This window comes from Grus americana, chromosome 3, assembly GCF_028858705.1.
Source record: "Grus americana isolate bGruAme1 chromosome 3, bGruAme1.mat, whole genome shotgun sequence".
Classification (NCBI taxonomy): domain Eukaryota; kingdom Metazoa; phylum Chordata; class Aves; order Gruiformes; family Gruidae; genus Grus; species Grus americana.
In genome coordinates this window covers 115,817,277-115,839,383 of record NC_072854.1, presented here as the reverse complement: position 1 = coordinate 115,839,383, position 22,107 = coordinate 115,817,277, and the positions used below count along the sequence as shown (strand labels likewise).

General features: G+C 44.1%; 1 protein-coding gene across 2 annotated transcripts in view; it reads left to right on the top strand.

Moving 5' to 3' along the window:
• SPRED2 (sprouty related EVH1 domain containing 2) overlaps positions 1-22,107 on the top strand; it is a 65,286-nt gene that overhangs the window by 18,459 nt on the left and 24,720 nt on the right. The window contains exons 1-3 of one of the 2 annotated variants that reach the window (XM_054822421.1): positions 10,130-10,228; positions 19,805-19,982; positions 21,329-21,497. In XM_054822421.1, the coding sequence (XP_054678396.1) occupies positions 10,212-10,228; positions 19,805-19,982; positions 21,329-21,497 (364 nt within the window). In that variant the 5' untranslated portion in view covers positions 10,130-10,211. Of the gene's footprint in view, positions 1-10,129; positions 10,229-19,804; positions 19,983-21,328; positions 21,498-22,107 lie in introns of those variants that run through there. The other variant, XM_054822420.1, reaches the window with a different exon arrangement.

Genomic DNA, 22,107 nt, shown 5'->3' with positions numbered 1-22,107 from the left:
GCAGACAGATGTGAGCTTAATTCAGCTCTTAGAGTGGCATTCAGTAAATCTGTGTAGCATTGGTTGCAATGGGAATGATCAAGATTTTGTGCAGGCTTTTGCAAGAAGGAGGTGGAGAAGTCGCTTCAAAAAGTTCCTGGATGAGGATAAATTGATGTAGTGTCCCTGTCCCCTACTCTCCCCACCTCCTTTAATAGCAGAAGACCCCTGGGCAGTGCCGTGCTTCAGCCTGACTCACTTAAGACAGCTTATGCATAAGACGTGACACGAGTCCGAGGGCTCGTTGTGATGCCACCATGAGCTGGCATGAGATGTTTGAGATGGAAGAAAAAGTTAGCACCTCCAGACAAAGTGATTGTGTCTGCTCAGCTTAGGTGACTTGTGATAGTCCGAAAATTGTTGTGTCACCAAGTCGCTGTGGAAGCGGTGGTTGGCTTCAGCACGTCCCCTCTGCATCCTTGGAGGGACTGTAATTCATGGCAGTGAATTTATTTTCATGCGAAGAAAAACCTAGGTGGAAGAGTCAAGAACAGTTTTTCTTGATAACTTCTGTTTGTGGCAAAACACTTCCAACAAGTACTACCTTAATATCGAGTATTACAGTAAATATACCGGAATACGTATCTGGAGGGAGTGCCTTCGTGCTGTGTTTGTGGGGGGAAATGCAACAGCAGAATAACTTGATTTATTGGTACCACCTGCAGAACATTGTCCACTCAGTGACAGCCCTTTCAGTGACTTGTAATGACTTTTACTCGGTTTTCACCTCGCTTACAATGTTGGCTAGGGAGGCAGCTAATCTGTAAATGTGCGGGATGGCCTCCCCAGACTGCCAGCTCTGGGGACCTGGGTGAGGAAACTCTCTGCAGCTGCTTTTGTATAGAGAATGGTGTGATCTGCAGATGGAGGCTTTTGCTGGTATCTTAAGCTTCAGAAAAACAAATATTCACTCAAAATAACATAAAAAAAATAAACTTCCACTTCTTCCTGTTTTTATAGTTTGCTTATTTCCTCAGTGTCATGGTTTTGTCTCCAGTACTGTAGATTATTAATCTTCAGAGGATCAGGACCTTCATAGAAGTATTTCCTGTACATGTTTATCTGTCTCTTTAGCGAATTAGTATCTACTTGTTCTCTTGTGAATTTTCCTGCAAATAATAGGAAACTCTCCCTCAGTAATAAGGCTTTTTGCTAGAAAAAATATCTAGATGAATTACTGCCAGGGGTTAAAGTACCTTTTGTATGACTTAGTCGATGGCATCCTTTAGGACATCTGCAAGTAGCCCCAAATTCCAGAGGTCACTGTCTTTGTGTTGGTTTTGGCGAAGCATTGTTTCAGCTAAACTTCATTTATTTGGTTATAAGTGCATCTGGAGGTCTCCTGTCTAAGTGTTACCTAGACTCCTGGAAGAGGGATGCTGCTACATCTAGAGCTTGTTTCAAGACGGTCACAGATTTCTACCTAATTTATCAGCAAGGTGAGCATTGGCTGTGAGTCAACAGAGAACTGCCTGTTTTCTACATCCAAGTCTTGCTTTGCCTTCTTATAATCACAGAATGGTTTGGCTTGGAAGGGACCTTAAAACTCATCTAGTTCCAACCCCCCTGCCATGGGCAGGGACACCCTCCACTAGACCAGGTTGCCCAAAGCCCCATCCAGCTTGGCCTTGAACACTTCCAGGGATGGGGCATCCACAACTTCTCTGGGCAACCTGTTCCAGTGCCTCACCACCCTCACAGTGAAGAATTTCTTCCTTTTATCTAATTTAAATCTACCTTCTTTCATAACAGGATGGAGGCAATCTTTTCAGCCACTATGCTACTAACTTTTGTTATTTTTAGCTAATCTCAGTTCAGTTTTTAAATACATGCATTAAACATGTGCATTTAAATATATTCCTCCTAAACATGCATGCATGCACGTGGTGGATGGGGACTTGACTCCCAAGTTCTCCATGAACTTGTTACAGCCTGAGCACATCTGGACAGACTGAAGCAGGGATGTGGTTTCTCCCTTCTACCTCAAAACCGATGGTATACATCAGTCATGCATCTCCAAGGGACAATGCTGGATTGGAATGAGCAGCTGGCTTTGCACCTCAGCTTTCTATTTTGGATGGAGCTGTCATTATCTGACTCTGTCACTGAATCAGCTGAACCTGGGTCTATTATACCAGCTATAACTCGATGCACGTGCTGGCACTGCCTCGGGTTTCTGCAGCACGTGCTAGATTGCATCAATATCCACGGTGTCTTCACAGCGTTGGCCTGGTGGCTCCTCCAGGGCTGTCCCATGGGTTGGGCACCTGCCTCCTCATGATGCTGATGTTAATAAAAAGGCATCCTGGGCAGAAAAGCATCTTGCAGGTCTTTTAAGGCATAACTTTTTGAATCACCTGTTGCCCCACCTTGCAGATTAATATTGGAAATGACACTTGACCAGACTGAGAAAGGCTTGGGTTTTGGGGGTTTTTTTTGTTTTGTTTGGATTTTTTTGCAGTCAACTTGACAACTTGTGATTTCCCATAACGGTGCAAGTTGTTTAGCAAAGCTCGTATTAAACATGCTTTTGAGCAATGCGTGCCTATTTCTCTCCCTTAGCATGCCGAAACCCCATCGCTGTTTTCTCCGAATATTAATTTCTAGTGGACAGCAAGACCTTGCAGGGCAGTCTGGGCACATCATGCTTCCACTGCTGTCTTGTCTGGGATGCAAAACATCCTGCTGGAGTGCTGGGCATGGAGCTGCCCTCCCTCTGCACGGCTGCAGCAGAGACCCGTCTTCAGACCAAGGCTCTTCCTTTCTAAAATTTCTCCTGCTCCAGACTATTAGCAGACATGGTGGCAGAGGCAGGTAAATCCAAAACAAGGAAGCCAGAGACTCATAACTGGATGAAACTACCTTAAGGAAAAAGAAAACGGAGTTCATAGATGGGGCATTGAAGGATAGGCATGCACCTCCTGATCATTTTGTGTCCTTGGTAAACAGGAATTAAAACCCTAGTTAAATCTGAGTTTAAGGGGAGGAGAAAAAAAAAATAAGCCATTTTGAATTGAGATAAACACTTGTGGTTCCATTATCATCTGCTGAACATGCATGGAGTGGTTGTAATGCAGCTTGAGACAGTGAAAAACAAGTGGGAGGTTAGGAAAAAAAATCAGGGTATATCTTCTTCCCTCCTAGACATTACCTTAATTTATTGGAGGTGGGCAATGTATAGCATAAATGGGGCTTTGCCCAAAGATAAAAGGTAAATGCTTTCTTCTTGCAGATCTGCAGCAAGAAGATAGTGTCGCTTTTCTTCAGTATTCAGTTTTTTGATGTTTTTAAACAGAGTGTTGTGGCCTGTTGAATGAATAGACTCGCATATGCTCTTACTAGATATTTTCTAAGCTTAGCCGTTTTTTTTCGTTTTGTGTGGGGCACTGATGTTCTGGTATTCTGTGATAAACCCAGAAGATTTGAGATTGCTGATACTGAGTGCACCCAAAAACCCTGATGGGAACAGGATGAGAAGCTCCTTCACCATCTTTGCTGTTAAAAAGAAAGGCCATGGGAGGCTTCAGTCACCCTCAGATATGCCAGAGGGACTCTGGCTGTCCCTAGGCAGACGTACCCAAAACTTAACCTTTTTGGAAGGAACTGGCATGAAAAGATGAACATGCAGTGTGTTGAACAACTCATCCTTACCCGTCAGAATGAGAATATAGGACGACCCCAAAGTGATCTCCCCTGATTGATTTCTCTGCCGTATGTGAACAAAATGGCTCTTGCCAGTGATGTATTCAGCGGGCACTTCACACCACCGTATCTTGTAGCATTTAAAAGATCTGCCTGTTAAAACAGAGCACAGGAAATATAAGCCATTAAATGCGAGTGACACTTGTGACCGGGTGAAGGATGGTGGTAGGAAGAGAGGCACGCAACTGCCTGCAGCTTGAGGAAACGCTTGTTTGTTTGTGCTTTTTCCAAAGCCCTTCTGCTTTGCAAGGGAAGCGGCAGCAGAGATGTAAACAGGAAAGCTGGCTGAAGGGAGAACAAAGTAGAGGTTGGGAGATGTGCACAGTTGGCTGCAGGAAACCAAAGGTGTTGGTGAGAAATCTCTAGTTGCTATAGAGTTTTGGTAATTTGAAAGCTGTGCTTTCTGATATTCTTATTTAAAAAAGAAAGTTAATGCTAGGTGTCCTGTTGCAGGGCAGGTGTACTCTATGCAGGAGGGGAAACCTACCCCGTGTCATTTCTGTGCTCCTGAAGAGGCAGGCTGTGAGGGTCCTTACCCTAAATTGACAATAAAATAATTCCCACACTACTAAAGATCAAGGCAGAGTCATCAGCATTAAACGTCCTCCTTTAAGGCTGTAAAATAGCAGCTTGTTCCCCAGAGCAGTGGGAAGGGCTGGACAAGGTATGTTTTAAGGGCAAGATAATGTTTTACTAACACTTGGAGGAAAGGCAGAATGATCTTGAAAATTTAAGCCGGTCAGATTAAGTCAGTCCCTGGCAAAACAGGGAGCCAACTGAGATGAGGTGCAGTCACTGTTCCCTCGAGCGTATGAGCTTGGAGCTGGTCAGCACAGTTTTATGAAAGTTTTCAGTGGATTTAGAAACGTAGGTGGATAAAGGTTATTGTATCATGGTGCTTGCCTCGTGGTCTGCTGTATCTTGCTGCCTTTGCAGGTGCTTTTAGGATAAAGTATTGAGTCCTGGCATAAGGGCTTTGCCAAAGATAGCGCCAACCTTCAGAAAGAGCAGCAAGAGTGATTTGAAATCTGGAGAGAAGAAATTGGAGAAGACAAATGGTCTGGGGTACACATCATTACTCTGGGAGTACTTGCATGGGAAAAAGTTTTATCCTATAGAAGGGGAAAGCAAAGATGCAGTGGTTAGATGTTAAAAGAAGATTCATACTTAAAGGTTTGGTTTTTCTTTTTAGGAATATTGGGGATACTTCATCAATTGAGATCTGTTGCAGATAAACTGGAGTAAAGTGCCTGTTAGATTAGACATTCTAGATTAAAGCTGAAATGAAACAAAAGTTTGATTTAGGAACAACCAGCCAAGTCAAGCTCCTCTCAACCTGTGTTGTGAGCGATTGTTTTTTTCAGGGGTAAGAGGTACAAATCCCTTCATGGCAGTGATCGATCTTGGCCCGTAGAGGCAAGGAGTTCTTCGGGCGGACGACTTGAAAGAGGAAGTTGTGCCCTGCTGTCTGGCCAGTCTAGGAGATACTGATACCGGTGCAAGAAAAACACAAATTCAGATACAAACCGTGGAGAGGCAGGACATCAAAAGCACCTCTCCTTTGAGCTAAGTATATAAGTATGCAAAAAAGGAGGAGGAAGGTCTTGGGGTTTTACTAGCCTTTTTTATCAGTTTTTTTTAATCAAGAAAATCAAAATTCACAGCCTGCCTTCTGATGATCAACTCTGTTACGTGAGTGCAAAGTACAGGGCTAGATTTCCTGGGATGTATTATAGCTGTTTGTCCAGGTATCAATTAGGAGCTATGGTGGAAGAGTTTAATTAGAAGAAAAGTAAGCGAGGCTTTTCTGGCACGGAGGAGCTCGGTGCGTGTCATTTGTGTAACCTCTCTTCTGGTCATGGATGTTTATTTGAAGTCGAGTAAGACTCAGCAGCTTTCCTTTGATCTGTCTGCAGGAAAATTAAACCCACATGGCCTCCACCCAGAACCTTTCTGCATCCTGGATGGAAATACCCATCTATGCTGGGGTCGGTTTTTATTGTCATCCAGATGTACAAAGGTCCATTCATCTATGAGAATGACGTGTCTGTCCAAGGCCTAAGCTTTAAAACTCCCAGAAAAGAAAAATAGTTGTTGCAAGCTGTCAGTCACCTGAAGACAGACTTTTAAAACTGATATATAGAGAGTTGCCTTGGTTTGCAGTTTGAAATGGTGAGGAAATGCTGCCTCCAACTTGCTGTGCTCGTTTAGCATCTCTGTAATTTATAAACAGGTTGTGCCTTTGCTAGGACCTGGTATTGTACTGTATGTAAGGATCTGGATGCCTGGACTAGTGCAGGCGGGACGATGGCCTCCCGGCCTGAGCTGCAGAGCAGTTGCTGCCAGGCGTTAATGGCGAGATGCTCCCACTGTGCTGGTGGCTTGCAGCTTGCTGGAGTCAACTGTGAAAAGAGAAAGGGATGGATCCTCTGTTTTGGATCAGGTGATCTCTGTGAGAGATTAAATACTGCAACTTCCCTCTTCCCTTAGTTTTCCTGCACTACTCAAGGTGCATTTGCATTGGGAAAGCATCATGCTTAGTAATGCTTAACATCTGGGTGAAGCCTATATTCAGAAATCCATAAGCAGAATCGAGCTGTGCCGTGACCAGAACTGCTCCTACATGGGCCTTTATGGACCACCTATCCCCCCGCAGACCCCTCGACTGCTGAAGCACTGTTCAGCTGTACTTTTAATAGTACCTTGCTTTTGCACAGCACGGCAAAGCCTTACTCCAGTTTCATGGAAAATAGGGAAAGTGTGGTAATGGTAGGTAGGGAGGAGCATTTCAGTGCTTCTGAATATTCAGCAGCCCCAAGCACATCATAAAAAGTTTGAAGTCATTCCTGAGGATCAGCTTTTCTACTCTTTCTCCTATTTCTGCTATGCTTCTCTACAATGCAACTTGAATGAACACTGTATTCAAGAAAACTTTGTGGTCAAACAAGGATAGCATAAATGAAATGGCTATCTCTGAAGTGTTGGACAAAAAGGCTACACTGGCCGTGTCTATGAAGTCTTTTGTATGTTGTTGTGGTTTTGTTTTGTTGTTTTAATTCAAACAATAATGGAGAAAAGCAACCTTCTTTAGCCCTCACAAAGCACAGCAAGCAATGTTTAGGCAATATTGCCATAGCAAATAAATCTTGAATAAAACACCTCAGGTAGGTTGCCTGGTGTTCCCAGATGATGAGACATTACAAATTTCAGAGTGTGCTGTACGGACGTGGGGCTGCAGATACTTGGAAGCCTATGCTGCACCAAAATTGCATGCCGAAACATCTTTTTTTCCTGGTTTGCAAGCTGTCAGGGCTTGGTCCTGTGTCCTGTATTAATGTTGTGCTGCAGATGTTCAGCTCACTAATACGACTGGCATTAACGAGGTATCTGAATTTCATTGTCTTAATCACAATTACTCTAGCATCTATGGTAAAAATGGACCCCTCTTGCTCCGACCAGTCTCAGCTCTTTGAACCGTGCTTGTAGTTGGCCGGCAGGCAGCAGAAAACAGATCCGCTGCCTTGTTGGCTCTCCAGTTGCAATGTTTACTTTAAATTTCTAATAGCAAAACCCTGTAGCAGCATGCATCCCGCTGGAAACTGGGGAAAATGTTGATGTGTTAGAGCTGCTCTGGTCCCAGCTGGGAAATGTACAAAAGCTTTGGAGGATATTTCAGTGTTGCACCCAGCTAGTAGGGATGGGTATGCTAAGATGTACTGCACAGGGCAGTATTTAAGGGGGAAAAAAAAAATAAGTAAAAAAAGAACTGCAGCAGCATTGACAACCCTGGAGCTGAGGTTTGTTAGCTCAGCCTTAAGTTTAAAGAACATTTGCAAAAACAAGAACTCAACCAGTGATTCAGTTGATGCTCGCAACTATTGTGACTTGATAACCACTTTGGAGAAAACCCTTGGGAGCAGGCTTGAAGCCAGCTGAATTAGGTGGTGGTGGTTCTTCTTGACTGATACCAACAACTTCTCAGTGTAGACAGAAGGCCAGGGCTTTATTTGCATCCATATGCATTGAGCGTGCTGCAACGTTCGTAACAGAGATCTTTTTTGTGCCTTGCATTTTCATGCACAGAGCGTTTCTCCCTATCTGCCCTGTTCCTGGCAGACCAGCAAGCAGGCGACTTTGGAGAAAATACCCGAGTCGTGGCTCAACCCGGCCCTGTGAGCTGAGAGCTACCCTGCGGCAGCTGTGAAAATGCGTTAGCGTTACAGCGTGATGGCTTTTCCCTGTAAACCCGGCTTTTGATGTGTAATGCTGGAATTGTGTTTGTTAATGCTGTTCCTTCGCGTGTCCTTGTGCGGGTGCTCGGTCCCGAGCTTCGCCGTGTGCTGTCCTTCGGGTTTCTAAGAGTATCGGTGGTGGGCTGGTCTGTGGAGCAGTGGGAAGGGAAGAAAACAGGGAAGCTTTGGGGAGATGTAACCGCTCAAATTGTTATTTCAAAAATATGATTACAACATGGTTTATTCAAAGATAGTTTTGTCTTACACTGGGAGGCTAATTTCATCTTCCCCCATCCCTCGGGAGAAAAACTTTAGAAACTGGACTTACAGCAAAAAGGGCCGGGCATCTTTATTTGGTTTTTCTGGCTGACGTTGCTTTGGACTTGTGTGCTGACTTCTTGCTGGAGACAGCTGAGGACAGAGCCGCTGGGCGCTGTGTTAAGCATTTGAGCTGCTGCAGAGCTTGAAGACGAAAGCAAGGCAGCAAATCCTGGCACGTCTGGGTAGGACGAGTTGTGAACTGGGGATGTACAAGAAAATTTTTTTTTAAAAAAAAACTCTTCTTTTTAATTACTTGGATAGCACGATGCTCTGACTGGCCAATGAGTTAAGCAGTGGTTGCAAATGCACTTCTACCAAAACGGAGTGCCCTTTGCCCAAGACATTAAGGACCTTTTTTCTGTTTTATATTGCAATAGGGTAAATGCAGCTGTCGCTTGATCCCACTGTAACAAATTTAAAATGCTGCCTGTTGCCTTCAGCGTGGCTTTGGACTGTAGCTTGAGTCCATTGTCTTGACAAAATCCAGCCAAGCTGCTAGTAGGTGCCTGCCGCTATGCCTGCACGCGTGCTCGCTGGGTGCTGGAGAGAAGCAGTGAACAAACGCTTCTGTCTGGCAACTCGGGATGTCCTCAGCATCCTCCGTGCAGCCTGGTGTCTACCCACTGAAAGTGGATTCAAGACCTTGGTGGTCTTGAGCTCTGTGTTTCCATCGTCTAAGCTTGAAGTTCTCAAGAGCATGTGTGATTTTTAGGTTCTGTCTGTAAAATGGGGATGTAGCCTTCCTAAAGGATGCTTTCCAGGTAGCATTATCTGGGCACCCTTCTCCATCCTGGGAAGAAGGGATTTTTGCCCCAAGTCAAGGTTAAAACGGTTTGGATTTAAGGAAGGCAGAAGCAGCTAAGTCTGGAAACACTGAAATTAGCCTTCTTCCCAACTCCTGCCTAATCTTCAGCGTAGATTAGTTCAGAAACTGGGCAAGTATTTTTAGAAGCTGCTTTCAGAGCCCTAGTGTCACAATTTTTATTCTTGTTGTTGGTGCTGAGGCAGTTCTTGAGCAACATTTCTGCTTTTAAAAAAAAAATGAGAGGGCATTTAGGGATGATCATATAACTTTGAGGGGGGCAGACTGGCTGAGAGAGGAGTTAAAGTGGTTATGAAAGCTTTTCAGCAGCAAGGGAGTGCTTGAGACCAACTGCCCGAAATGAAGCTTGTGCGTAGGGGTGTTGCTGTGTCAGCACTTCAGTTGCACGGGCTGCCTGCAAAGGTATGGTGTACAAGGACCTATAGCTGGTAGGTATAAATACCAACTTGTTGCAAACTGGGAGTATTTAAAATCCTGTGAAAAGCTGCGATGGAGACAGGCATGTTGGGAGGCTGAGCGCTTCCCCGAAGCCCATTGAGTTGTTTGGACCCTTGGTCCCAGCGCTGCGTTAGCAGCTTTTGGGTAATAAAGTGCAGCCAGGGTTACCGGAGGAGATGACGCCTGCTTTCAACTTTGGACCTGTTTGCAGTCCTGGGTGAGCGGGTGACGCGCCCGCCAGTCTGGTGCAACCTCTCGGCAGCGTGTTTGCTCCGTCAGCCGCTGCTAACCGCCCTCGTTATTAGTTTATGGTAGTTGTATCGTAATAATTTTATTTTTTTTTCTAGCCTATAACTGGGGTGGGGAAGCAAGGATCTTTGGTCGGTGCGTGCGCTTGTGCTCTCTGAGCCGGGAGGATGTTGCGAATGAGTAATGGTCCGGCCGGGGCTGTAATATGCAGAATACCTCTGGGATGACTCACGCGGTACAATGCAGCACATCCCTCAAGGAGACTGAATCACGCACGGCGGGGGGGGGGGGGAAAGCAGCTCGCTGGGCAGCAGCCAGCTGGGACTCGGGGCAGCCAATGCCAATCGGGAGGCTGGTGGTGGCAATCATGGTAAAACAGAGCAGTCGGGGTGTAAAATGTAGAGGAAATGGCATCCCCCAGCAGGTAAGTGTGTGTGCGCTCTCGCTGTGTATAATTTCGTATTTTTTAACTCTTGGGGTTTTTTTTTCCGCCTCTCCCCATCTGCCCCCACAGCCCTTCTGAATCTTTTCGAAATAAGCATATAATTTATCAGTGAATATGCATGACTTCTGTGAAACACAGGCTTTCTTTTATGATTGCATATAGGTTGTTTTTTTCTCCAGAAGTGATGGTTTAACGTGCACCCTTTCTTAAATACTGAAAGGAAAATAGATGCTGCCTGGGAAGCTGCTTCCCTTGATGTCCCTCTCCATGGATGCTTATTGGGGATGGGGGGTTAAAGAGAGGTGGAAGGCAAAATCAACGTGCGTGTTGGTTTTGATGTAGTTGAGAATGTCGTCTTTTTTTTTTAAATGCATTTACCTGACAAAAGATAAAAACCCTTTAGATTTAGACAACAATTATCCTGCTTACTCCCTCCTCCCTTCTGTGATATAGATTCAGCTGGAATTGAGTCACAGGATTACTTTTCAAAATATTGGCTACCCTTTGTAGATGTATCATACATGTCAGGGAGGATGTTTACAGGGGATAAATATAGTTGTATTCTTCACCCATGAAAATGGAGGAGAGTGGGGGGAAAAAGCACATTGCTTAGGGTGAGCGATTTCTGGTTTTCTTCTTTTTGTAAACTTTGAATTTTTCAGACATGCTATGTATATGCATGTGTGCATACATAATTATTTTTATGTTGCGGAGTATCATTGATTCTGTAGCTGAAGATAAGCACGCCTTGCATTATTTTCTCTCATTCCGTAATATGGCTGCATTAGGATGGGTAGTGCTTCATCTGCAAAATGTGGTGTTATACAGGAGTAATGGGATATCTTGTCTGGCCAGCACGTTTGGTGACATCATGGGCATCACGGCGGTCTAAGGTGTGACAGCAAAAACTCATTGGATGGGGAAGAGGGTGATGTGGAAATCCCGTCATCTTGTGAATTGAATAGATTTCTCCATTACATTCCTCTGTAATTTTTGGCGAGCGGTATCAAATCTCTAGTTTCATTTTACAAAATAAGAAGGGCGGTAAAACTTCTAAAGCTGGAATACAGTTGCTGTGCTTGGTAGTTTTATTTCTTATTTTTGCTAAATATCGCCATTCATTAGCTAACGTAGGTTAACAGTAACAGAGTGTTTATGGTCAGTATGTTAGAAAAAAATGAGGAAGTCAGTTGTGGCTTTTTTCAGTGAGTAAAAAAAAAAATCAATTCAGGATGCAGATCTCATGCAACTACCTGTTTGGCTAAGCTTTTATGTGCTTTTTGCTTATCTTCCATGTGATATAAAACAAATACCATCTGTCATGCAATAACAACTTTATTTCTCATTACAGTAAATGATAATACTAATTAGCTTTCCTTGAAATCTGTTAATATTTTGTACGCTCGCACAAAAATAGGAAGACTTGAGTGTGCAACTATTGCCTGTACTGCATGCTGGCTTCATGAGCTGCAGGATAAATTATTTAAATGCATTATCTTATTAAACTGATTCTTTTTTTTTCTTTTACAACTTTCCAAGACATACTGTCTTGTGCAGCTATAATGATTTATTGCAGAATTGATCCATTAAACAATTTTGAAGAAAAGTCTTTTTTAAATAAACCCCAAACCTGTAATTTGCAATCACTGACATAGCAGCTGCCATGTAAAGCTGCAAGGAGGCTGGTCCTCGGGCAGTTCTGTTCTCCAGTGAGATGAAAGTTCGCTGTGATTTTTTTTTTTTTTTGGAAGAGATTTCCTTAAAAGTTTTGTCTTTAGCATGCATCGCAGTGGTGTTGTAGCTGTCTTTTAGGGAAAAAAAATAAAAAAAATATTGGCAGCGGGGGGTATTTTTGTAACAACTTTTGCTGTGGATTTTGATAGCTCTAAGACAGTTTCAACAATATATTACTTAAATGCTTCAGTACGACAATGAGTAATAAGTTAATCTGCCCCTGATGCAGGTAGACTTTCACTTTAATTCAATGTTGTTTGTGTAGTAAGCTAAGTTCTGGGGATAGCCCTTAAAATCCATGCACTCAAGCTGCGTCAGTGGATCTCTGCTTGGCCATCAGCATGTTTGCAAGCCTGCTTTTTTCCCTAAAAAAAAAGTTCATTTGGGGGTTTGCCCATGTGTATGGCACTTTTTGAGGATCGCTTGGCAAGTGTGGTGCAGGAGGAGAGGTTGCACTTGCCAAAAACCCGTTTATCCTGTGCAAGGCTAAACCACCCGACCCTGCAGCTGTGCGAATAGCTGTCATGGTGCCCTGCCTGCGCCAAACCCTGCTGCTTTTTAACACCGGATCCGTAAGGAGCAGCGGCTCTGTCTGCAGCAGATGATTGGTCTCATCCTCTAATTTGGTGTATCCAAATTAGCCGGGATGTTGCATTGTAAAAAGGTGCTGCAAGACTTATTCTCGTGGCAGAAGCTGATGCTTTTGTGTGTGTCACTTTAAAAATAAATTTAAAAAAAAACCCCAAACTAATATTAATATATGCAAAAATTTATATATAAATATATATAAAAAATAATTTTTCCATGTACATCCTGGAAGGATCTGAAATAAGTATGGGATTATGAAATCCCAATTGAGCAAGTAGAATAGAGCTGTTTCTAATAAACTCAATAAAATCAGCTTTAAATGTTTAACAAACATTTTGGTGAAAGGGTTCCTTTGTTCATAGTTGCCTCAGCATTTAAGGGAGATGTGGAGGCGGGTGGCTGGATTGTTGCAGGTGTCTTGGTTTTTTGAGAAGTCCTTTTCCTTCTGAAAAAAACCCAAACAAAACTGCTATTAATCTTTCTTACGGAAGCTTTTTGGATGGGCTGCAGCGCTGGAAGCAAACCCGGGCTTGGTGGGCACTGGCCGTGGAGGACCTGGCCCCTCTTTATTCTCCTTTTGAGGCTGCTCTAGACCCAGAAAGGCATCAAGGACTGAAAAGTAAAATGAAAAGGTGGTACTTTGGTTTTGCTCCAGCCTCTTGCTGCTTGCATGAAGCCCTGTGTTGTATAGGAAGACAAGCTTTGGAAGGTTGAAGGCGCTTGAGCCTTTGAATATCCCTGCTGCATCTAGGCTCCTTGCAGTCCATCAGAGTGATCGTCCTGCTGGGTTGGATTTATTTTGCTGCACGCAACAAGGTTTTTGGCAGGAAAATTCACAGTAGTGGATAACCTTTGTGCAAAACTAATCTGGGGTGTTTTATGGGATGTGCAGGTAGGACTGTGCATGTCTCATAACGTACTGGCAGTGATTTGCAAATCCTACATGAGTGCTTCCTTCAACACAGGATTTTCCTCTTCCACCTTCTGCAGCTAATGGTGTTCTTGGAGTTAATATAAGGGGGTTTCCCCTCTTTTTTTTTTTGTGTGTGTGTGTAAAATGGTCAGTGTGCAAGCTGAACGCATGCTGCCGCACTCAGTTCAGTAGCCAGGTGTGAATTGGGGAGTTGGAAGAAGAAATTCTGTTTTCAGAGGGAAGCTGGGAGGAAATGCTAAATGCCAACAAAGTGTTCTCATTTTGTTCAGACAGAGAGAAATGTCCTGGAATTGACTTGTAAGGTTAATCCTGGTTTGAGATGAAGTGCCCCAGGACAGGCATATTGCAGGACTAGGCCAGCATCTCTGGAGCGAGGCATGTGGAGACCGAACTGTCTTTTAATCTGACCCGGGTGGAAACCAAAATTTCGCAGATGCCTTTTTGTTCTGGCAGTATTGGATTTAAAAGACAGGAAAATATAGGTTGCAAATTTGTTATACTAGGGATGGGTTACAGATGCAGTGGTTCTGTGTTCCTGGTGTGATGCAGAGGTGAGGGCAAGGAAAACTTCTGGGAGGTTTTCCATGGTTTTCTACAGGCTCCATTTCAACATTGCATCTGACCAGAGTGGTGCAGACCTGCTGGAAATTTAAATTACATCGAAATACCAACTTTTATTTTGCTGTGGCTCTGTGCACTAAGAAGTTTTTTTTTCTGACAAAGTGATAAGTTAGGATTTTGAAGAAGAAAATTCTGGTTATGACCTGCAGGTATTTGACCCTTGCTAGAAGGTTCATGAACCAAGCATCAGATCAGGAAAGTGGGATTCCAAACCCAGCAGTTTTTCATGACTTCCATCAAAATGCCTGCGGGATGAACTCCAGAGGGGATCTTTGCAATATAATTTCCAGGGATGACCTGGGCAGAACGGGATGGCTTTACCTCCGGCTGTCAGAGCTGCTGGGACAGGGACAGAGGGCGAAGTGAGAGCACCGTGAAATACATGCAGCTCAGCCAAAGACAGTCTATGCCCCAGTAATCGTAAAGTTAAATTTGCATGGATCCATGTAGTTTAAATTGTGTTTAAGCGCCCGGTGTCTGCGGTTCAGTTGAGCTGAACAGCCCGACCTCTGCTGCTGTTGTGTTCACAGCCTCCTGCTGTCCTTTTGGCTCTTCCCTGGGATCTGGGAATGTGGATGCGTTAAAGACAGCAGTCCATAATTTTGAAACCCATTATATGCAATTACCGTTTTGTCTGAGACCTGAATCTCTCCTGGCCTTGTAAGCTGGAAAGTCGAGAAGGGAGGAAAATACTGAAGTGCCAAATGGCTGCGTTAGCATGGAAGTCTGTACATTTATGTTTTGGTTAACTAGCCTGGCTAGAGGAAAAAATGTTACTGAATTATGAAAGGTGTCTGGAAAGTGTTCTAGATGTTAAATGTGACTTAAAGGAAAGTAGTAAATGTGGTGGGTTGAACTACTTCCCCCCACACACACCTTGGGATTTATAGACATCTCAGATGGTATTTGCAGTTGCTGCCTTTGAAGCAAAGTGGAAAAGAAGAGCGGCTGGTGGAGGGGAGCTGCGTACTTTGACCCTCCTTTTTCAAAGACACTGGTAAAATTAAAGCCTTAACTAATGAAGGAATTATTTGCTGGTTAGTCCTGGATTTGAGCTTTTTCCCCCATTGGTTTCACTGTGGTGCAGTTGCTGTAAGTGATGTGGCTCATGTCAGAGAGCACTGGATGGTGTCAGCTGCACTTAACAATGCAGCTCGTGCGTGCTGGAGGAAAGCACTTTTTTATCCGCCTGTTATCCTGTGTCTTAGGCACAAATGCTTTGTAAAAGTTAGGCTATAGGTAATGCAGCCGTGGTTCAGTTATTGCAAAGGTAATCATTCAGTCACTTCTTGTTTAGGAAAATTCTCAATACCCTTCAGAGTAGCAATTATACATGCACACACTTCTTTTTTTTAAATTTTTTTTTATAGATAATATGCACACCCACGAGCTATAATTTTTAAAGGGCTCTCTTTTCCTTCCAATAAAAACAGCACGTGGTTTTCTGCGCTACCTTTACTCCCCAAGTTCATTATGGTTTTTTGCTCTGGGTGGGGCGGGCGAACAACCTGAAGCAGCCCTGGAACATGCTGGCTGGCTGCCATGCAGCTGGGTAATCCCTGCAGATACTTTCTTCCCAAGCTTTTAAGACTGTTGAAGACAAATCTGTAGGGTTAAGATAGCAAAGTATTCCAGTTAAGAGTGTAATTAGGAATAGTTTGCATGAAACGCGTAGTGCGTAGGCCATAAACCCGACAATTAGAGCGGTCTTAAAGTTTAAGAAGCCAATAAAATGAGGTGAACTAAGGCTGCTGTGGGTTTTTTTTAGCTCTTTCATTTTTAAGTGTACGAAAGGCTTGCGTTATCTAATCTCAGCGGAAATCGGTATCTCTTTAATGGTAATGGACCAAATATTTTCACGTACCTCATTAACCATTTCTCCTGGAATACTCAAATTACAGTTGCCACGATAAAAGTGCAGCTGGATGACTTGAACATGGTTGTTTCGCTGCTTCGGTGCATCAGGGTTTTAGCAGTGACATGCATGTGGGATTTGCAGATCACTCTGGAGGATTTTGAGCTCTTGCAACCAGCCAGAGCCTCGGTGCAGTCGTGTAAAATTAAATAGCAAAGAAAATAAACAGCTTTTATGCTAAGGAAGCAAGGTCCTTATATGGACCTGAAATATTTGAGTACCTCCCAAGTATTTATCAACACTGGCGTGAAGGAAAGAAGCATTGCCTATTCTAGGCTTGTGGATGGAAACAGCAGGCAAGATTTTGACATATAAAACTGAAGGAAGCAGTGCGTAGCCTTGAAAATTCAACGTGCAGCTTCTGAGTCTGAGTCCAGTGACTAATCCAAGATATCAAGCCCTAAGAAGCCTTAAACACCTTTTTTCTTTCTTTATTTTTTTTCTTTTCCCCCCAAAGTCCCTTGGTGTAGGTTGCGTGTTAGGTATCTAGTAGCAACGGGGATGGGGACATCACCGGTGACTTTTGATTGTGCAGGAAGATGTGCCAAGGGATTACGTTAACGGAGCCAGAGCTCTGCTTACCTTGCCAAAGGTGAACCCTTCTGCTGGACAAGTTCCTTTTCTAATAGAGGAGCAGAGGTCTTCTTGCTCTGGTAGTGGAATGGAGACTAGCTTTTCTGGCTTGATATATTTTAGGAGGTAGCTCTTCAGGTTGGGGGAGATGCAGCTTATATGGTGTTCTCTTGGGTATTTGGGGGTGACAGACAAATGAGTAATGATCAAAGGAGAAAAATTTTAACGTCTTTCACTTTGTATTTAGGTTCCTTTAAGCTCATTCTCCACCACATATTCTTGAAAAGCCAGCAAATTATTCTCCACTATCAATCCATCCACTTTCCATTAAAGCAAATTACCAGATTGTTCCGTTTGGGTCAAAAAACTTCTATTCCAGCTTGTTTCCTCACCCCCTTGTTCCCCAATCCCTGACCCTCTGGCATCACGGGAGCATCTCGGATGTACGCGGATGCCAGCCGCCAATCCTGGTCCAAAACCTGTCTGTGTTCTCGCTGGTCTCCAAGACCTTGAACCAAGTGCATGAGGCAATCCAGGGTGAGGATGCCAACTTCCAAAAAAAAATGCTGCTCAAAAGTAGAACCAACAGTTTGAGTTAACGAAGTGCCTGTCTTTTCCTCTAATAGGCGTTGCTTCTGGTCATGCAGCTGTTGGGCATGTGGGTGAAATCAGTGGCCTTGGTGGCAGAGGTTGTAAGAGCCATGGGTCACGATATCAGCACGAATATGAAAATGAAAACCATATGGCTCTGTGCCCCACCAGGGTGTGATTATAATGGGCAGGGATAGTAGTCGGGGGACCTAAATTTAATGTGTAGGGATCCACTAGTATTCAAACATAATTAAGAGCCTGGAGAAATCACTGAAAGGTGATGGAAATGCGCAAGTAATTGATGCAAATTACTGAGTAGCTGCTGCTTTCTTAATTTTCCTTTAAGTGGACGATTCCTGCAGTAAAGTAACTGAAGACGCTGTTACTTTTGGGACAGCCGAAGGCTCCGGCTGCTGCCGTAAGAGCGAATGGTAAATCCCGCAGGAAGCTATATTGCTAGTGGCAATTTCCAAGCCTGGAAGAAGGAGCAGGAGCAGTTTTTGTGGATGACTTTGCGGGAGGATGGGAAAGAAGGTCGTATCAAAGCAGCTCCAACATTAGAAGAGAGCTTGAAATTTAATGGGAGTTCCCCAGAAGTGAAAAGAGTTAAAAATAAGTCCAGAAAGGATCTTTGGGGAGCAGGAGAACTATATAGAAATGTATTGTTGGCTTCCTTTGTTCTTTATCTGTTAATTGCTAGTCCTTATGGACCATATGGGAACAGTAGAGAGATGAGGAGAATAAAAATTGTCTCGGATGGAAGCAGCTCAGTTTTTGTATGGTAGGAAATTAGCTGAAATATTTTGCTTAATTCTGAGTATCAGGAAGCCAAGAGATTAAAGTTGTCACTGGTAGAATCTAGAAATGGGTTTTCATTAGAAAATTAAAAGGTAACTGGATCTGTTTATAGACGTGCTTGCCCTGTTTCCTGTACCAGGATGCTGCTTTAAGGACTCGGAGCGAAAATATTCTTAAAAACTTTGTTTCTCAGTTCTGTGAATGCCCTGCATGTGTCAGCTGTGGTACGGCCATGTATCTGAGCATGCTGAAGAGCTTTTAATCAGCCAGGGCAAACTCCTCAGAGCAATAGAGGATGAACCTGAAGCATCTGTGTACTGCCTTCATTGTGTAGGTCTGGTGAGAAAGTTAGAGTATCCATAAAATAAAGCCAGTGAAGGGAAAATCACAGCGTGTGTTCTGCGAGATCTGTCCAGCTGCAGAAGGGGTTAGCTGGTCCCGGGCACCTCTGCCCAGAAGATGCTCGCTGCCTCCCTTGGCCTGTCGTCAAAACTGCCTTCAAGTGGGTTCCGTGAGGCTGCTTGCTTAGGTATGAAATAAAATCTGGTCATGTTAGAGAAAGGGGAACTCGGACCTCAAGTATTAGCACTTGGATTACAAAAGTGATGCAAAAATAATGTTTGAAAACAAGAGGTGGTTTTACCAGGTGCAGGATGAAGAAAGCTACTGCTGCTTTTTAATTTTGGATAGAAAGGGCTGATTCCCTTGTCATGGTTTTCAGGGTGCTGGGAAAAGATCTGGATACAGAGCATTCCTCAAGGAGAAATTCCTTTCCCTAAAGGATGATACCTGTCATTCTGAAAGGCCTCCTCCTGGAGCCCTGGACAGGTTGGGCTTTTTCCTCCTGGTGAGCTCACCTGATGGCCTGGAGATGGACAATTACTGGGCAATTTTCTTTATGCATCCTTTCTTTTAGCCCCTGTTGACGTTCCCAGTTTTGCCTGGGTTTGAGTGCCCTGTGGCATCTTTGTGGGTGCTGATGGGTGTCTCTGCAGCAGAGAGTGCTGTGGTTGCATGTGGCTGATGTCTAACCATGCTGTAACTGCTCCGTGGAAAGGGTGTGGGAAGAAGCCTGATGTGGGGGCTCTTTTGACCCGTGGTGATGGGCACCTGGATCACCCTCAAATCTCTCACTGCTTCCGGAATAGCTTCTGGTGAGGTTGTGATGTGTCACCTTTGAAAGCCCCTTGAAATTCTGGTGGAGCTGTTTTAGGGACATGGTGTGGTCCTGATGACCTGAGCTGACATGGTTCCCGTCTCCTTTTATCTGAGGTACCAGTTGGAACCACACTTGTGGGTTTTTTCCCCCATAAGGCTGTCCCAGTTGCAGAGGAATTTGAGTGTCGTCTTCCAAAGCCCGCTTCACTAATTTGATCACAGAAACCTTAAAACACTTTGTTCATGTGTTACTTGAGCACCACATGTTCTTCCAACACTTTGGAGACCTGATGCCCCAATGCATCCCCTGTGGGTGGTGGCCTTGGGGTGCTGCCTGGCTCACTCCACTCTCTTGGTCCCGGTCCCCAACTGCATGAGGTGTCTGGCACCATAGGTTGTTTGATCTGTATGCTGACGTCTGGAAACCCAGTGGGTTCATTCCTTGCTGATTGATGGGTGTCTTTCCTATGATGGCTTGAGCTGTCAAGACCATCTGCCACAGAGGTGGACTTCCGTCCTGGACTGGATGTCTCTGTGTTGGGACCAGACCAATGCTGTCTAAATACCGCCCTCAGGAAAAGCGCTCCAATGAGACTATGTGATGCTCACAAAAGGTTTTCTTTTTATTTTGTTACCATTGCAGTGACAGCTATATTGTGCGAGTCAAAGCTGTGGTTATGACCCGAGATGACTCCAGTGGGGGATGGTTGCCGCAAGAAGGAGGCGGTCTCAGTAGAGTTGGCGTCTGCAAGGTCACGTACCCAGAGGGCAATGGAAGAAGTGGATTTCTAATCCATGGTGAAAGGCAGAAAGACAAACTGGTAATAGAACCTAATTCAACTTTTGTCTGTTCTTATAATGAGAATTATCCCAAATCTATTGCTATTGTATTCTCGTGCAAGTTTTTTAAAAAAATGAAAAACAGACATGCAGCTAGTACCAGATCGGACAAAACAAACCCATCCTTATCTAGAATTGCCATCTTTTGCTATCTAGGTTGTCATGCCACCACCTGGAAGGAACAGGTAAATTTTTTTTACATCCATGTGCAAAGACCCCCCTTTGATGATTGAAAAAGGACCTGGGTTGTTTTGGGTTTTTTTCCTAAGACCTAGCAGAGTTATGTGAGAAGTGACCTGGAGTCTAAAGAACCCATGAAGCCAGTCACATTGCACTGAGTAATGCAGCGCAAGCCTTTAAAACAGCCATGAATTATTTATGCTGCGTGCCATTCAAGGTTTGAATGAGCAGAGTGAGAATATGAAGACAAGTTGTCTCTTATGAGTTGACGCACTCGCTTTCTCCTGGTAGCTGTTTATTTAAAAAAGAGCTCTCTTCTTTCCCCACACAAATCAGTTCAATAAAGCCTTTTCCCTGTTTCCAGGGTCCATTTTAGATGTTACGGTTTGTTATCTCATTTCTAACTATTTGATTCTTCTGAAATTTGCTCCTGTGAAGATATGGGCTAGCTTAAAAATGCACGCTCCCTGCACAGGCTCTGCGAACTCAGTGTTGGGGCGGGGGCGGGGGGGATAAATCATTGAGTCAGAAATGATCTTGCTTTCAAAAAGACTGGTATTTTAAAGCTGTTTCAAGTACAGCTTGTCTGTTGCAATACTATTTTGCTTAGGATGCTTTTTTTTTTTTTTACAGTATTTTCGAGCCATGCTTGTGGGTTTGGGGGACGGGGTAAGACTTGCAAGCCATTCCTGTTCTTCCTGAGCGTCACCCTAGAGATGGTTTTTGGCACAACAAAGCTTGAGATGAGTGCCTGGCTGGGGTGAGGGAGGAAGAAAAAAAAAAAACGTGGGGGAGCGTAACAGCACCTCCTAAATCTGTTGCTGGCGGATGAAATTTCCGTCGAGCAAAATTATTGAGGGAAGAAGTTCTCCTTCTGCCTGAGCCCACGCTAGCTGTAACCTGTGCCACACTGGGTCTTGAAACAGGCTCCAGGGGTAGCGAGGAAGCACCTACTCAAAGCGCAAGCAAAAGATGAATGTGTGATGGTTATGAGAACAATTACAGTGTCTGGCATTTATTAGTCATCATTTGGTAGGGAAGGATGTTCCCCTACGCGAGACTTGGCTTGTTTTTAGGTCGGGGACGGCTCTGTCCTTGGGGTTGGAAAAGTGACTCTGCTCCTCTTTTGGGGCTCGTGCCCCCCCAGGTGGTGCTGGAGTGCTTTGTGAAGAAGGACCTGGTGTACACAAAGGCGAACCCCACCTTCCACCACTGGAAAGTCGACAACAGAAAGTTCGGGCTCACTTTTCAAAGCCCCGCCGACGCTAGAGCCTTCGACAGAGGAGTGAGGAAAGCCATCGAGGACCTCATTGAAGGTATCGTGGCGGCGGCTGCCACTTCGACCCTTGGAAGAGCAGGGAAGGAAGGGGGTTTGAGTCACGGAGTTGGGAAGAGGGGCAGGTTTAAAATAATTTCTTTGGCTTGGACGTCTCTGGTGCATGAGTGTAGCTGGGCACTTGCCCTGTGCTGACTAAGCCCGAGCATACTTTTAAGAACTGAGTTTTCTCGTCCCTTAAGGAGAGAAGAGATATCAGTCCAGGTATTTTCCAATCCTATCTGGCCTGGTCTGTCCAGACTTCCTCCCTTAATTATCATTCAGTTTGTTATTACTGCTTTTTTTGATAGGCTTGAGTTTCACGTTAATAATGGCAACTCAAATAGCCCAGGCTCTTTATATGCAGCTGAATCTCATCATACTGAGTCTTTGTTAAATCATAGTATGAATTCCTGCCTGGAGTTGAATAAAACTTTGTTTTGTTCTTGTTATTTTGTTGGGGTTTTTTCTGTAATTAGTTTTGTCTGCGTCCTCTTAGTCCAATGGTGGTTCTTGAAGACTTTGTTGTGTTGTTGGGGTTTTTTTTAATTCTGTAAAAAATGCATTTGAATTGCCTGTGCTTTGAAGTTGTCATAAGTTTTTTCTTTTCA